This window comes from Ziziphus jujuba, chromosome 1 (genome assembly GCF_031755915.1).
Source record: "Ziziphus jujuba cultivar Dongzao chromosome 1, ASM3175591v1".
Classification (NCBI taxonomy): domain Eukaryota; kingdom Viridiplantae; phylum Streptophyta; class Magnoliopsida; order Rosales; family Rhamnaceae; genus Ziziphus; species Ziziphus jujuba.
The window spans coordinates 32,958,832-32,976,236 of record NC_083379.1 but is presented as its reverse complement, the minus strand read 5'-3'; the positions used below and the strand labels follow the sequence as shown (position 1 = coordinate 32,976,236).

Below are 17,405 nucleotides of genomic sequence, written 5' to 3'. Positions count from 1 at the left end.
TAAAACAAGTTCAAATGGTCCCAGGAATTTCAATCTTTCATCTATATGATTAAATTTGGGGCTTTGAGATTTTATATCATAACAGCATATGGTTATATAGATGGGGTCTATTTAAGCATTCAAAGTGCCTTTTTTTTTTTTTTTTTTAATGATGAATTAAAAAGATATCTCCTGCTAGATACTATTAGTACTATAGGCACTATATCAATGGTCCCATATGCCACATGGCCATTACAGAGGTATAGGACCTTAAGAGACGATAAAAAGGTAAATCAAAACACAGCATAGTTGAATCGGCTTTTTTCTGCTGTGCTGGTGGTAAAAGTGGCTTGTCCAAACGAAGGGTAGGAACAAATATAGCAGATAATTATGAAACATAAGTACGTTAATAGACAAACCTGCCCTTGTCATCCAGGCCCAATAAATTATCTCCAACTGTCCCCTACAACAAATGACAATTGGATTTTGTTCCGTTTGAAGGAGAATGACTGTCTACACAAGGAGCAGAGCTTGTTTAGATCTTTATAGAAACTTAGTAATGCCAAAAAAAAAAAAAAAAAAAAGGCAAAGAACAGAGGTCCCACCTTAATTAAGCAGATGTTGGAGGACAAAGAACCATTTCTGTTCCATGCCACAACTAAGCAAAAGTCCTTGTATCAAATTAAAATTATTTTGTTTTGGAAAGGCTAAAGAATGAAGATGATAAAAGCAAGCATCATAGAGATATAACGATTGAGAGGCACTAATTTTCATTTTCATTCTTTTTGTTCCATAATAGAGAACAAAATAAGTAAAAGAGTACTTACCAACATGTATAATATATACACATTCTTGTATGGTTCGCATTTTTTTTTTTCCCTCTCTGCAATCTCACAGGTTTAGAAAAATTACCTCTTCAAGTACCTTCTAACCTAAATTACCTCTCCAGAAAAATTACCTCTTCAAGTACCTTCTAACCTATATATTAACACTTCTTCATTCACTTAAGATATATTCCCTTCCAAAAAAAAGCAAAAATTTAACAGCTGGTTTTATTTCCTTCTAGTGTCTCTATATGCTCTCTCCCCTTTCAGATTAAGAATGGATGCAATATTAAATTTGTTTCACAACTTGAGAAACCAGGCGGATACTGAGAGTACCAAAGTATCTGTTTATATAACAATCAGCGTACTCAGATAACAATATAGGACCCTTCTGAACACATACCACACTCATTCTTGCTTTAACTTTAAAATAATAACTTAAATAAAATAATACAATTCATATTCTTGTGAACAATACAACTGAGGGGAAAGATTGATAGTCTCTTACAGAAAAAGTCTTCTGAGATGAATTATCAAAAATAGCACCTCCAAGTGCTTCAAGAGTGATAAAAAATTTATAAAAAAAAATTTCAAAATGTTAATGGAATGGCATAAGGTAAAAAATTTGGCATTTTGAGACATGACATCTTTGTCGCTGCATGCTCAAACTTCTTGATAGTAGCTTCATTCTCCTCCAAGCTAGTCTGAACAAAATACTTGACCCACCAGGATGAACTCCTCATCTTAGCCTTCAAAAAGGAAAATAAAAATAAAAATGCCAGTGTGTCGGTTATTTAGAAAATTAAATTGTTTATAAGATGATATTCAGACTAAAGCAGCCACGAGACACAGGAATATCTGCAGCACAACAATATGAGCTGAAATATTAAGATAAACCAGCCTTTCAAATGAAAACCTTTCATTCCTAAAGCAAAAAAGGTTGTTTTTTTTCTTCGGTAAGCTTTTTAAATTCCTTATATTTTTTTTGATTCCTAAACCTTTCCATCCAATCTCACCATCTCAAGCAAAGGAAGATTATCATGAAAATGATCAATAACAAAATGTTAGCAGTTAATGTAATAGCTTATCACAATGAATTAAACAACTTTTGAAATAAAAGAAAAGCATATGAAAAATAAGTTTCAAATGCAGATATCCTTACCACCCTTCCATATTTGGATTCTGAAACTTTAGCTTTCCGATGACCAGGAGAGCCTGAATGGACATTTCAAAAGATGTCACTAGAAAACAATCATATATTTTTCATCCCAATATAGAAGTTTTACTACCATAAGTATCAAGCAAAAATTACTATGAAGTTTGAACATCATAAAAGAGCAGTTTTCTCAAAGAACTGATATCATTAAAATAATATGACTGTCCAGTACATTCAAACACAACAAGGAAAATCAAAATTTGCTGTCAAATAGAAATGTGAATATCGGAGAACCTTCTTTTAATTTATTAAATGTTTAAAGCATCTCATAATATTACAACGTAATTTATAAGAAAATTTTAAAAACATCCTACCACCTTTTGGTTTCGTTGGCATGTGGGAAGGCATTAAGGAAAAAATCTTAAAGCATTCTAATTTAATAATTGTGAAACTTGGGATTAAGAAAAATGCACCAAGATTGGAAGATAACATCATAATCTCATATAAAATTTGGTTTTCATGGTCTTCACTAGAAGATACTTATGTGCCAATAGGAAGCACAGATTGCCAATTAATGCAAAAAAAACAGTTACTGAAGACTCAGAATAAAGAGAGCATAAAGAGCAGCAACAGATAACCACATAGAAATGCAATTAACAAACAAAATACAGGGTAAAGCCTCTGTACTTTCACAAAATCTATTTAACAGTTGTACGATCTTTTCACCTGTAAAGATCACAAGCCCATCAATAGATACCCTTGCCAGATCTGGGAGGGTCTTGTTAAGGTACCTAGGAGACAAATATTCCAATGCATCTGAAACAATTACAAGAGAAAATGATTTTGGCCTGTATGGAAGTGGAAACTTGATGTCGGCAATAGGCACAATGGCTTTCTTCACAAGGGCTTTGCAGTTTCTATTAGCATCCTCTATGTCATATGGTTCCACACCCGAGGCTTCAGTTTCTTTCTCCTTTAGCAATTTAGAAACCACTGAACAAGTATCAGGGCCAACATGTAGAATTTTGTGCATGCTGTCACCATATGCTTTTGCTAGAATGGGAATTGCTCGTTGGACCTCCACCGTGCATAAAAATCACCTGGAAATAAAAGGAAGTTAAAATCCTCAAGAGAGGTGACACCATGGAAAGTTAAGCTCTTTTTTAGAAGGAACAATTTCAACTTAATCTACCATGAACTTTTATATAACTTTGCAATTGGGTTGGCACTTCTACAATGTTCAAACAAGCGAGCAGCAAATATGCATTTTAAAATTAGTTACTCAACAGTGAAACACATTACGAATCGATTGATCCTAGGCTCCATTGTTCATGGAAAATATGGTTTAAGCATGGTCGAAGCCTTACTACACAGGAATAGCTAAAGGAATATGGTTTAAGCATGGTCGAAGCCTTACTACACAGGAATAGCTAAAGGAAAGCTCTGGGGAAAAAAATATCATCCGAGACTAAATCATCAAATACATAGTTATGCATCCATACTCACTCCACCTTTGATTTCAAAATCCAAAATTCATGAATAAATTCCAAGTAACACAAAATATGCAGCAACCAACATACGAAAATGTCAAACAAACAAGAAAAAAAACCCCAAAAAAAAATTATATTTACCTTCAACCTTGCCAACAGCCTCCCTATTAAAGCTGAATTGCAGTCAAGCATAGCGAGTATAACAAAAATATCCCGCAAAGTAGTTCTCAGCCAAAACGTGATTGATAAACAGCCTCCCTAATGTTGACAAATCCACCTGTCATATTAAAGCCAAATTGCAGTCAAGCATAGCGAGTATAACAAAAATATCCCGCAAAGTAGTTCTCAGCCAAAATGTGATTGATAAACAAATTGTAAGAAGTCTATCACGTATAGTATAGAAGCCAGTTACTAAGGCGACAAAAGGAAAATGATAAAGCCCATTCGTTATTAAACCAACATGTATGTTATTTCTTAATTCTTACAGACAATAACAAATTGATCATAAATTTTATTATATGGTTACAGGGTTTAGATAATGAAAATTTGTGGTGGTCTATAACAAAAACTAGGAAATACACCATCAGACAATCATTTCCAGAGAAGTTCATATTCCTAAAGTGCGGAATTATAAGATGCCATTATCAAAATCAGCTCTTTATGTGTGTTTTGCTTGCACGTACGTGTGATAAGTTAACATAGATAGTAACAAGGTAAAAACAAATATACTAAGATACGAATCAGTATCTTAAGACAGTGTATTTTATGACAGTTGTGCTGTCAAATATGGCATAGAAAAGGTTCAGAATTTATGACATACCCATTAAATTGAACAAGCAGAATCGTGACAACACGAATTTGATTTTTGGAAGTGCAACGAAAGCCCATGAAACAGCTCCTACAAAAGGCTCTGTTGGTATCAATCTCAATTTGACCCAAAGTTCCCCATCAATGTCAAAATCTCGAACACCAATTGGCACCACAATTGGTATAATGCTAAACTTTAGTGACAGCATTAAAAGCATACAGGCACCTCCAGTATAACGGAGACCGATTTGATATCTGGATGAAATCAAAAGAAATATCTGCAGTTAGTTAAAATATTTAGCATACAAGTTTAAAAAAAAAATAATTAAATATCTAGAGTATCCATAAAGAAAAAAAAACATAACCCTAATTTCGATTCCAACTTATCCTAAAATTAATCCAAAAAAAAAAAAAACACCCACAATTGTTTTTAAAAAAAACCCAGAAACCAATCAAATCGAAAAGTCAAAGGAAAAATAAAGCAAACAGATAAAGCGTTTTATCAGAGAGGCCAAGCAAAACAACAAGCTTGGGCATCTGCTTCCGCTATGAAGCACCACCCTTGAGCTTCGCATACAAATCCACGTCCTCCTTCTTCACGATACCCTATTTTCCAATTCCAAACCATCAATTTCTTTGTATGAAATTTTGACGACCAGAGAGATGAAACGGGGCCTGTTTGGCAAAAGGGCAACTAAGTGAAGAAAGCTTGACGAATGAGAAGAGATGAGCCAGCTTTGGGGGAAGGGTGATAAAGGAGAAGAGAAAAGTCGGGTGGAAAAAAGAAAAAAAAAACAGAAAAAAAAAATTTTAATAATAAAAATATTTAATTTGGATAAAAAATATTTTAAAATTATTAAAAATTAAAAGAATATAAAAACAAATACTAAATAAAAGGATAAAAATGGTTAAACTCATTCCTACGAGGACATTGGCCAAAATTCTCCTAATCCAAATTCAGACCGGCCCATACTAAAAGCACATTGTATTCCGTTTCTGGGCCCTAAGAAAACTTTACCGCGGCACCAAGTTTGACATTTTCAATATATGCCATTGCTTGGCCAGATTAAAAAATTAAAATTTTTGGCAGCCAAAACTAAAACTCTTATCTATCTAGGCTGAAAAGATGGATTGGACTAACACGTGACCCAATGGAAGATAGTTAAAATATTTTACTTTTCTTTTGTGTTTTGGAATGGTTAAAGTCTTTTACTTTTCTAGAGACAAACTTTTGTACAACCGAAGCTCATCATGCGGTGATTGCTTGGCCAGATTAAAAAATTAAAGTTTTTGGCAGCCAAAACTAAAACTCTTATCTATCTAGGCTGAAAAGATGGATTGGACTAACACGTGACCCAATGGAAGATAGTTAAAATATTTTACTTTTCTTTTGTGTTTTGGAATGGTTAAAGTCTTTTACTTTTCTAGAGACAAACTTTTGTGCAGCCGAAGCTCATCATGCGGTGATTGCTTATGTTAAATCAGGCCTGTATAGGATAATAAATAGTTACGGGTCCACTTTTATTGAATGTGTCTTGGTACAATTCCCAATTCCAGCACGAAATATATAGCCATGTTTAGTTGTAATAAGCATCCCATTTGGACTTATTCCAAAAGACTATGTTTTCAATCTTTGGACTATTCTAAAAGACTACACGCTCAATCTTTCGCTTATAAATATCCCATATATGGAATGCTATCTTCATCTTCAATTTCAACATCAACCATTCTCATTCCATTTAAGACACGATATTAATTAGCTGATTAAGTTCGAGCTTTCGTGATCTAGCTGAAAATAAAAGAGAGTACGTATTAGGGAAATGGCTAAGCAAATGGGTTTGATGGGGTTGGGCTGCTTCATCTTTATGATGGTAGCACTTCAAATTAATGGTGCAAGTGCAACCACGTACGTGGTCGGAGACAGCTTGGGTTGGACTGTTCCTCCAAATACCTCTTTCTACACCGAGTGGTCTAGCTCCAAGACTTTCCATATTGGGGACGAAGTTTGTAAGCATTCTTTTTATTATCTTTCCTCTCATATTGGCTTTATCCTATTAATATATTGTGACTAGAAATATATATATATATATATATTTATATATGTATGTATGTATAAAATTTCGTTTTATTTTACCTCCTCATCAAACGGCTGGACCATCTAGTTTTTTTGTACAAATAAATAGTAAAGTATTACTACTGTATAATATATAAAATATCAAAGCTTGTATGCACATTTTATAACAAAATTATATATAAATATATATATATATATATATGTTCTATTATATTTGGTTTGGCTGCAACTTATTTTACAATGTCACGTCATTTGTGATGCATCACAAGATTTGATGAAAATGTTTTCTTACAAATGTGGTGAAAATTTTCAAATTTTTTTTTTCCTCAATGTTATTTTGGTAAAAAAAATAAAGAGTATTCTTTAATTTAGTGCTACATGAACAACTTCCTAATCAACATAGAGAGATATAAGAAAAATGTGTTAAATTAATTGTACTAACCTTTTGTGAGCAGTGTTCAACTGGACCGGAAATCACAACGTGGCAGAAGTATCATCACTAGCTGAATACGAAAACTGCGTAAACCCAGGAATTGTTATTGGGTCACCAGTAACAGCAAACCTTTTGGAAAACGGTTCTCGCTTCTTCATCTGCACCGTTGATGACCACTGCGAAGCTGGACAGAAAGTCATAATCACCGTTGGATCACCAACAAATACCTCCTCTACAGCTAGCCCTGCTCCTTCACCAAGCTCTGCTTCATCTTTGAGTTTTGGTGTTATATTCACTGTTTTAACCTCCGTGGTTGCTTATTTCTTCGCTTAGATCTAAATTGTTGTAATAGTAGTAGCTAGCCAGCCAGCCAGAAAAGTGATCGTGTACGTGGATATTGTCTATATATTATTTTTCAAATAAAATAAATAAAACAAGTTTTCCTATTTTTTATATTAGTATTGAGTATAGTGGATTCAATAATTTCGTCTGTCTTAACTCTATAGAGATTGAATATGTAAATTATTATGTATTTGTAGCATGTATATCTCAGGCTTGTGACCCTTTTTCCTTTATCATATACGACTATACGTAAACTTAAAAGAACAGGTTTATAATTCAATCTTAAAACTCAATTCAAAATGAAATGAGTCCTTTTTTTTTTTTTCTTTTAATAAAAGAAAACAAGAGAAAGTAGAATTGAGTCTGTTTAAATGCTTAAAATTTAAAAAAAAAAAATGAAGCTATATTTTTAAAATCTAACCAATAAAAATTCAACATGAACCGAAAAAATTATATGTATAAATATATATAGAGTTCAATTTAAATATATATATAGGGAAAGGCTATTATCAGGACTGATCTTACCACTTTATATGCGGTCCAAAATCGTAATTTTATACTAGCCCTTAGATTAAAACTAACAGCTTAAATTACTCCTTTAATTTCCCTCTCAAAAATGCTCTCTCAGGTACACGTCTTAGGGGCCTCACGCCGCGAAACTTCTTCACCGCCGTCTTTACCGGAGCTTTTAAACTCCAGTGGGTGACCATAAGCCTTGTGTTTCCTCTTTCGATACTAGCCCTTCAGTTCGTATCTGCTCCATTGCTGGCGCATTTAGTCATATCTATCATGGTGTTGCCCCTTGACCCATATCTCGCATGGTAATGACTCCACAAGTTGCATCTACTAGAGTGCAGACCATTATGGCCATACCTATAGGGATGAGATAAGTTGATAAGTTGAACACATGGGATAGAAATTGAAATTATACATTCCCCAACCAATTAGAAGTCGAATCCAAGGTAAAGGATAGTAGATTGCACACCGAATCAAAACTAGATGAATGGCCAAAATTACATCCTTTAACCATATTTGCTCAATCCTATTGGCCTAGGATTGAAGAAGAGGCACCATGACTTTCAAGCCAACCGAGAATTTGGATGATCGAAGATCTAGATTATAATGAACGAAGGCTTGTGCATAGATTTAGGAATTGATGAACACATTATTTTGAAGATGACTTGTCATGCAACTATGAGCATAATAATTCAAAGGTGTTCTGGTCCAAATGAAAGACCAAATGTGGTAGAAAAAGACAATTAAAATCCAACACAATCATCTAATGGTGATCAAAGGCCATTAGTAAGGAGACCTGAGCATGAAAATTCAAATATCATATATTTCATCAAATCATGCTAATTTAATGAAATGTTAGGGGGGAAGGAAAATTTCGACTTAGATAAAAATGAAACTAGAATATGAAAAAGCAGTATTTTTACCATAATATTTTGCTAGCAAAAGCCACATTAATATTAAAAATACAATTGGCATTTGTCCTACAATGGAAAAGCAAAAAATTGGCGAATGGTTCCAACTCTATATATTTATGCCTCAATGCACTTTGAAACGACAATTCGACATTTATTATACCTTTTTAAATTAGAATATTTTGATTATTTTTAATTTTAATTTTCAACATAGAGAATGTTTTTCGATCGCTTATTATTTAATATTAGCCGTTTACTTTTGTGTTTGCCCTTAGGCCATTGATATTTATAGTTATAGTCATTTAATTTAGCGTTGGCCCTTAAGCCATTTATTTTAATTATTGGCTTTAATTTTTTTTTTCACTTTTTTGATATTGTTCTTATTTATTTTTCTTATTCGATTAAAATCCTTTATCATTAAAATATTTAAACTTTTCTAATTATTTGTTCTTTACATTTAAATAAATTCATCTGATTTCTTTTTTTTTTTTGCACAATTGTTATTATTATTTTTATCATTATTGTTTTTTATTTTTCTTCAGTTTAGAAAGTGACATGCCAACAGAATAAGAGACATCTAATTTTCCAATAAAATTATATATAGCTAGATATTAGATATCTAGTTTCTATTGGGTGATAAATGTGTATATATTTTATTTTTTATTTATTTATTTTTTAATCTTTTTTTTGCTAGAGAACTTAGTATTGAATTATATTATCCGGTTATTCTTAAGCTTTTTAAATCTTAAATAATAATAATAAAGAGGATAATTTTAGTAATAGAAAATTTTCTAACAAAAGTTAAAATTTTGTGGCTAAACTATTAGTCATTGAATAGAGTGAAATCATGTTGTGGTTAATATTATCAAAATATAAAAAATAAAAAACAATTAAAAAAAAACATGTTGTGATTAAAAAGGCAATCAAATTCTTGATTGCAACCGACAACATTTTTATAACCAAAATCCTTTTTTGGTTACAATCATTCAACACGTTGGTGTGTAAAAACATACACTTTTTGGTTTCTAGTGGGCAGCAGATCAGAGTAGTACTTGAAAAAATGTTCTACTTTCCTGTTACCTTAGAGGTTTCTGAATTTAGAGCTCTTTTTAATTCTTATATTTCAAAAAGAAAAAAAAAGTAAGCAGTGTTTACTTGTTTCTTGTGTTTGAGCAGTGTTCAATTGGCCGGCGGCAATCGCTTCTCTCACAATGTGGCTCAAGTATCCTCTCTTGCCCAATATGAAAAATGCATCAAACAAGGAACGTCTTTTGGCCCAGGAGTAAGTTGAATGACTACGAATCATTTGCAAAATGGTTCTCGTTTCTTCATCTATACCGTTGACAACCACTGTGAACTGGGACAAAAGCTGATTATCACCGTTGGATCACCATCAAACACCTCCACTATTCTTTCTCCACCTCCACCAGACAACTCAGCTGCTTCATTTCTCACTTTTGAAGTTCTGTTTATTATCTGCTCCTCCATGCTTGTTTCTTTCTTTAATCACATTTAAATCATATTATGTATCATGCATTCTATTCTCCTTTATGCAAAACTAGCTTCCAAAAATGGTGCTGACCATATGGAAAAGTCTCAGTCCATAATAAAAGCCACTTAATCCAAAGGGGAATTTGGCTCAATGTCCTTCTTTCATGGCCTCTAATGAAATATACCCCTCATTTCTTAGTTTTTTTTTTTCTCTACCCTCTGCTTTCCATTTTAGCCCCAATGAAAGTAAAAAATTACTTTACTTTCCTTTCTCCATTCCTTCAGTCCGAGAAACTCACAGTCTTTAGTTTCTGCACTCGGCTTTCTATTTTTCTTCATTCCCCAGAAAACCCACACAAAATCTCATTAAGAAAAAAAAAAATCCATGCTCCATCTCCCTGCATCTCTTACCTCTTCTCTTTCAAATATATGAAAGACTAAGGAAAAATTGCGTTTGAGGTGAGGATATGTGTATTTTGAATTTTTTTTTTTTTTTTTTTAGCTTGGGTTTTTGCTTGATTGGTGAAAGGCGAAGACGATGATTGGAATGGAGGAAACTAGTCGAAATCAAGTAGTAGTAGTAGTAGTAGTAGTAGTAGGTTATACAATTTAGTGGGGTGATTAAATATTATGAGTATGCTTGAGGGTCGGTTTCTGTATTGCTTTAAGGTAAGAAAAACTTCACAAGTGTTTGTTGAATTTTCTGATTGCAACAGAATATTAAAGGAAATTGAAAGAAAAGAAAACCCAAAAAAATAAAATTGAAGAATAAGTAGAAAGCAATTATGGTTAAAATCTGGTTCAAATGTTGAATCATTTGTTTTCTTGTTTATATGACACTCACCATCCTACTAGATATCATAATTTAATTACATAACTTCATTTTGATTTTAGGTTGGTCTCTTGTTTATGGTTATGAAGGTGAGCGGTAGTTTTACAGAGGAGCTTCACTTGGAAAGTTTGCAGCATCAAATAGAAAGTGATCTTATGCCAAGTGCCTGATGTGACCAAAGTGATTCTTATGGTATCCTTTTAGTTATATGTTCTATGGCGAATTATATAAGTTAACTTCTTCTTTTTTTGTTTACAATTAGTTAATATTTAAAAAAGATGTTATACCTGCTATATGGACCATGAGGTATACTATCTATGTTGTTTAGTTTGCCTTAATTTCTTTCTGTTTAATTTTCAGCCAAGGTTGGAATTTCTTAGGCTTGGCTGGTGGAACATTATTAATTTTCAAGTTGATTACAAATATGCAGTTGGGGGTAGCATAGGTGAACTGTCTTATATTTACTCCTATTTTATGAATTTGAGGTTGGTTGCGGAGATGTGGTATTAGTTTGCTTGTGGTTTTGTATTATAGGCTAATGGCACTCAAGACTTCCATGATAAACTGATATTTACAGATTGAGAAACCCATACTATTGGTTACAATTCCAAAAATGTGCTTGAAAATGCCTTAGGTCAGGTGCATATCGTTATCCATGTGCACTTGATTATGAGGTTGATGTAGTGTCCCTCCTTAACATATGGAAGTTGTGGGTTTTTTTTTTTTTTTGGTCTAGAAGTAATAATCGTTGCCCCCACACCCTTTCTGTGAATTTCATGTAACAATTGGTGTATTACTAGAGTGGATATCATGATGGTCTCATAGCAAGAGAAGAAGCTGTAGCACAAGAGGGATTTAATATTGGCTTTAAGGAATCAGTCCTTGTTGGGTACAAATGGGGTCTAGTAGAAGTGATACCAGGTAAAAGAAAACAAAAGAGGAAAAGAATTTGAATGCTCTGTTGCTTATAGAGTTTTTAATGAAATTGCTATAAGCATATGATTAAAAAAGAATTTAAATTCTCTGTTGCTTATAGAGTTTTTAATGAAGTTGCTATAAACATGTGATTAACTTCTTTTCTCTGCTACTTTTGTTTTCCTGTTTTGTCCAATCTGCATCCCTATGAATTGCCTTCACTTTAGTTCCTGAGGACTAGAAAGAGAGCATTTAAATTCTCAATATGGTAACCAAACTCTCAAAGACATGAATTGTATGGTTGCTTTTCATAAGGGTTTGACAACATGGGCTAAGTGGGTGGATTCTACTATGAATCATAGTAAAAACAAAGTCACCTTCCAAGGAATTTCTCTTACCCACTACCATTAAGTTTACTTCTTTCCCATCACCAATTTTCTTTTTTGAAAACCAAAAATTAATTTCGTGAATTTCTCTGATGCTTTTTTTTTTCTTTCTTTTTTTTCCTTTTCATATTTAGTGGCAAGGGATTGGAATGAGATAGGGGTGACAAACTGTGGAAATGAGACAAAACTCCTAAGTGGATCAGTTATCGAAGTGGATTGCCCAAGGCATTATATGTGGTGAAAGATGTATTAATTGGAATGAGAAAACATGTTCATCTGTTGGACATAACAACTTTATCACAACTCAGAAAAGATGCACATCCTGGCTTTTATAATGGCTTTAGGCGCATGGACTGTAACCATTGGTGTATTGCTGGACTTCCAGATACTTGGAATCAACTTTTTATGCATTCCTCATAATTGTCATGCTTGTTCTGGTATTTTTAGTTTATAAAAATGATCATACGGTTGCTTAGGTCCTTCCTTCTATAGATCACCATTTTTAAGGGAATCAAGTTTCAAAACACGAACGATCTTTTCATTTTCAATGTCAACCAGATATTGAGAGTTAAACATCATTAATGAAACTCTACAATCTTGCATAATTGCGAGTATTTAATATATTCATAATTTGAACCATAAATTTGCACAACTCTTTGATTTTTTTTTTCCCTGGTAAATATGTCATTTAATAGCCCACTCTTTAATTCTTTGGTTGTTAAATATGTCATTTGATAGTTTCCTGACCTTGCATGTTACATTAGTATATGAGTCTTTGGAAAATTGCATGGTGACAGAGGAATGAGGCAAGGTTGCATGAATCAAACATATGAGGGATTCAAAGTGGGTGAGACTAAGACAAAGTTATGAAAAATTTCTCAAATTGGCATAAAAATTTGATTATCGTAAGGTCTTCAGTAATTACCGATGAAACCTACGGTAATCAATTTGTCCTTGCTTGAAAAATTACTATAGGTTTCATCGGTAATTACCGAAACTCGTATGGTAATCATATTTTATCAATTTTTAGCCCTCACAAGTCTCCTAATGTGTGTTAAATGCAACAACATGCAAAAATACTTTCTTCAATGATCCTAAGGAGAAAAAATCCTAAAAGTTCTGAAAAATTCTCAAATTGGCACAAAAATTTGATTATCGTAGGGCCTTTGGTAATTACCGATGAAACCTACGGTAATCAATTTGTAGTTGTTGGAAAAATTACCTTTGGTAATCCACTTTGTTTGTAATTTGCTCACTTTTTCCAAATCTTTTGTGGATTTTTTTGTCAGAATCATTAATAAAGTTATATTTAGCAGGTTCTTGGTAGAAATACACATTATCGAAGGTTGTCGGATTGAATTGTGATGATTTGCTTTGAAAAAATTGAACAAATATAAATTGAGGCCACCAAAACAATATTCTTGCCATACCATTATTTTCTTGTTGACAACAAACCATCAAATATACCATATATGTAGAAGGCTAAAATATAAATATAAATATTTGGACAAACATATGTATATATGGTATAAATATAAATACTACCAACAACACAGTGGCCAAAAAAATATATAATGATAACAAACTCTTATTGATTCGAATTTAAAAGACACATGACCAAAACATTACAAGTTATCATTAACAAAATCCGAATACAATTTTGTATCATACTCAATCTATGTAGTATGCAATTAGAATGATTGTTAAGCTATTCTTTCCATTGCATTATTCTTAAGGGTTCTCTATGAAGGGAGTTGCAGATTGTCATAGCGGCTGAGAGACTTAAGTACAAATTAAATGGGAAGACAAAATAACATGTTAAGAGCCGATTATGTGTCATGGCATATCTTTGAACAAATTGAATGGGAAGACACAATAACTGTGATTTTTCTTTGTCTTTGAAGGCCAAAACGATGTCGTTTAAGCCTAACCCTAGTAGTAATGTTATTCGGTTCCTGTTTGTATCATACTCGATCTATGAAGATGTAGAATAAAATTTATTAGATAAAATAAATTGGAAGTCCACAATTAGAGCTCCAACCTTATAAGGACATTCTCCAACCTTATACCAAAACTCCTGTCCTCATAGTAACGAGTCTGAAAAAAGAAATTTGAAGTCCACAATTTGTAGTGGTGCATTTCGAGCATGTGGTCTGAAACTAATTAAATGGGGTCCTGTTCGATGTGTAAAATGAATTAAACAGGGGAGAAGAAGAAGGAAAACTTACTATAGCCTTGAAATCAAAACACAAATAATAGAGGAAAGAAGTAGTAAAACACACTTGCCTTCATGAACATTAAGGTAATGTACCATGCCGATAATCACTACCATTTTTCCATGGTGGAACTCAAGCAAGAATGTCTAGGGCATTCCCTATAGGAAAATGAACATGTACCTTCGTATCACAAACTTGCAAGAATATGGTCAATACATTTCACCTAAAATGAAATACATTATTTGAAATAGAAAATAAAATACCATTGGTTCCATTAGGAAATTGAGCATTCCCAAGTGCAATATGACCTTTGAGGACCTGTAAAATGAAGCAAACAAAATTACTTTGCAATACTTGAAAAATATATAATAATAATAATGATAATAAAAAGTAAAAACAAAATAGATTAGCACTTACTGCAGTATGGCATGGTTTCTCATGTTCTGATGGTTTTCCAAAATGAACTGTCCTTCTTATATCAGTTGTTCGATGTAAATACTGCATAAATGCCCATAAAGATAACCACTTATAAGTTAAAAATGTATCAATAGAAAACATAGTCTATCTAGCTAAAATATTTAATAAAGTAAGTGCATGAATGTAGTTTGTAATTTTTACATAATCATTACCAGTCAAGTTCATAATATAGTTAATTATAGCTAACAAGCCTTTGCTCCTGAGTCAAAAAGATATATGCTGTCTGGATTAAACTTAGCACAAGTTTCTACTTGTGATGCATAATGGATGATTGTAGCATTTGGACCAACCAACGAAATAGTAGGAAAACTTAAGCCTCTAAAATGTTGCAGATATAACAGAAAAGAATATCTCTATCATGACAAATTTTGTAAGAAAAACATATTCCTCTAGTGTATTACATAATTCAAATTTCAGTTGCTAATTAAAGCAAACCCCTGACATGTAATGTATAATTAAATTAGCTTCACTTTTCAAAGGATTTTTTATCAGACCCATGCTATGCTAACTAGGAAATCTATCAAAATTATCATTATTTGGTCCATAAGATAAGAAACAAACATAAAACTGTTTTGAGGGATGGTACCCCAACATTTTCAACTATATCACTTTTTAAGAAGAACATTTAAAAGTGGTTGATAAAGTATGAATTTACATATCCATGTCAAAGTTCATTTAAAAGTGGAATACCCTTTATTTCCCTTCATATGTTGCACGAAACACACATTAGGGGACTTGTGGGAGTCAAAAAATTTGTCAACCGTAATTAACGAAAGGCCTTCGATAATTACCAATGAAACCTTCGGTAATTTTTCCAGCAAGAGTAATTTGATTATCGATGTTTTCATTGGTAATTACCGAAGGCCCTATGGTAATCAAATTTTTTTTGGCAGTTTTAGAACTTTTTTTGAACTTTATGGGGATTTTTCTATTTAAGATCATTGATGAATGTATATTTTGCATGTTGTTGCACGAAACACACATTAGGGGACTTGTGGGAGTCAAAAAATTTGTCAACTGTAATTACCCAAGGGCCTTCGGTAATTACCGATGAAACCTTCTGTAATTTTTCCAGCAAAGGTAATTTGATTACCGATGGTTTCATCAGTAATTACCGAAGGCCCTACGGTAATCAATTTTTTTTGGCAATTTTAGAACTTTTTTCGAACTTTATGGAGATTTTGCTGTTTAGTATCATTGATGAATGTGTATTTTGCATGTTGTTGCACGAAACACACATTAAAGGATTTGTGGGAGTCAAAAAATTTATCAACTGTAATAACCGAAGGGCCTTTGGTAATTACCGATGAAACCTTCGGTAATTTTTCTAGCAAGGGCAATTTGATTACCGATGGTTTCATCGGTACTTACTGAAGGCCCTACGGTAATCAAATTTTTTTGGCAATTTTAGAACTTTTTCCGAACTTTATAGGGATTTTTCTATTTAGGATCATTGACGAATGTATATTTTGCATGTTGTTACACAAAATACACATTAGGGGACTTGTGGGAGTCAAAAAATCTATCAACTGTAATTACCGAAGGGCCTTCGGTAATTACCGATAAAACCGTTGGCATCGATAATTATCGATGCACCATCCGTATTGATTTTTTTTTAAAATGTTTTCACTTCTTAAGGTTTGTTTCTTTCTTATTTGGTTTCGGATAAACACTATTTAAATGTTTTCACTTCTTAATGTCTTTTTTTCTTTAATTTTGTCAACGGTTATCATTAATAAAGCTAGATTTAACACGTTTTTGGTGGAAACACACACTATTGAAGCTATCGGATGGAATTGTGGTGATTCTTTTGTGACGGTGGACAAATGTCAATTACCGACGATGCATCGGTAATTACCGTTGGGCATTAATAGCATCCTTGTAACAGTAAGAAACTCACAAAATCCAGAATACAAAATGATATTTTACTAATACAATACGATAGATGACTTATAAAAAGGAGAAATGCAAATTTAAAAGAGATTGGAAGAAGCTTTCAAGCTGGGAATATTCTCCAATCTAAAACTAACTAAATTTTAATGCATACTATTAAAACATGTTCAAATGGTCCCAGAAATTTTAATCTTTCATCTATATGATTAAGTTTGGGGGTTTGAGATTTTATATCATAACAGCATATGGTTATATAGATGGGTCTATTTAAGCATTAAAAGTGCCTTTTTTTTTTTTTTAATGATGAATTAAAAAGATATCTCCTGCTAGATACTATTAGTACTATAGGCACTATATCAATGGTCCCATATGCCACATGGCCATTACAGAGGTATAGGACCTTAAAGAGAGGATAAAAAGGTAAATCAAAACACAGCATAGTTGAATCGGCTTTTTTCTGCTGTGCTGGTGGTAAAAGTGGCTTGTCCAAACGACGGGTAGGAACAAATATAGCAGATAATTAGGAAACATAAGTACGTTAATAGACAAACCTGCCCTTGTCATCCAGGCCCAATAAATTATCTCCAACTGGCCCCTACAACAAATGACAAATGGATTTTGTTACGTTTGAAGGAGAATGACTGTCTACACAAGGAGCAGAGC

At 32.8% G+C, this 17,405-nt stretch overlaps 2 protein-coding genes and 1 long non-coding RNA gene across 4 annotated transcripts; 2 read left to right on the top strand and 1 right to left on the bottom strand.

Annotated features, from left to right (window-relative positions):
- Positions 1–1,214: 1,214 nt before the first annotated feature.
- Positions 1,215–3,055, bottom strand: LOC125420647 (probable pectin methylesterase CGR3; the record flags this gene model as incomplete). Its single annotated transcript, XM_048467320.2, has 3 exons — positions 1,215–1,552; positions 1,966–2,018; positions 2,686–3,055. Coding segments are annotated over 3 exons (582 nt in total), but the record flags the coding sequence as incomplete, so codon positions are not given.
- A 2,898-nt stretch (positions 3,056–5,953) lies between these two features.
- LOC112492896 (cucumber peeling cupredoxin) lies at positions 5,954–7,216 on the top strand. Its single transcript, XM_025077517.3, has 2 exons — positions 5,954–6,263; positions 6,786–7,216. Exons 1-2 carry the CDS (start codon positions 6,077–6,079, stop codon positions 7,094–7,096), a joined length of 498 nt encoding a protein of 165 aa, XP_024933285.3. The 5' UTR covers positions 5,954–6,076; the 3' UTR covers positions 7,097–7,216.
- Positions 7,217–9,680: 2,464 nt separating this feature from the next.
- On the top strand, positions 9,681–12,760 carry LOC112489537 (uncharacterized). Of its 2 annotated transcripts, none has more exons than XR_007238868.2 (3): positions 9,681–10,482; positions 10,945–12,131; positions 12,291–12,760. It is a non-coding gene; the product is annotated as an uncharacterized LOC112489537 (long non-coding RNA). The 2 variants fall into 2 exon arrangements; XR_009637243.1 differs by having other exon boundaries at positions 9,692–10,482; positions 10,945–11,300.
- The last annotated feature ends 4,645 nt before the right edge of the window (positions 12,761–17,405 follow it).

Excerpts from the sequence above, each read along its gene's own strand:
- LOC112492896 (XM_025077517.3), top strand. The coding sequence starts at position 6,077 with ATGGCTAAGCAAATGGGTTTGATGGGGTTGGGCTGCTTCATCTTTATG. Across the intron at positions 6,264-6,785 it reads CCATATTGGGGACGAAGTTT|TGTTCAACTGGACCGGAAAT; the intron begins GTAAGCATTCTT and ends TTTTGTGAGCAG.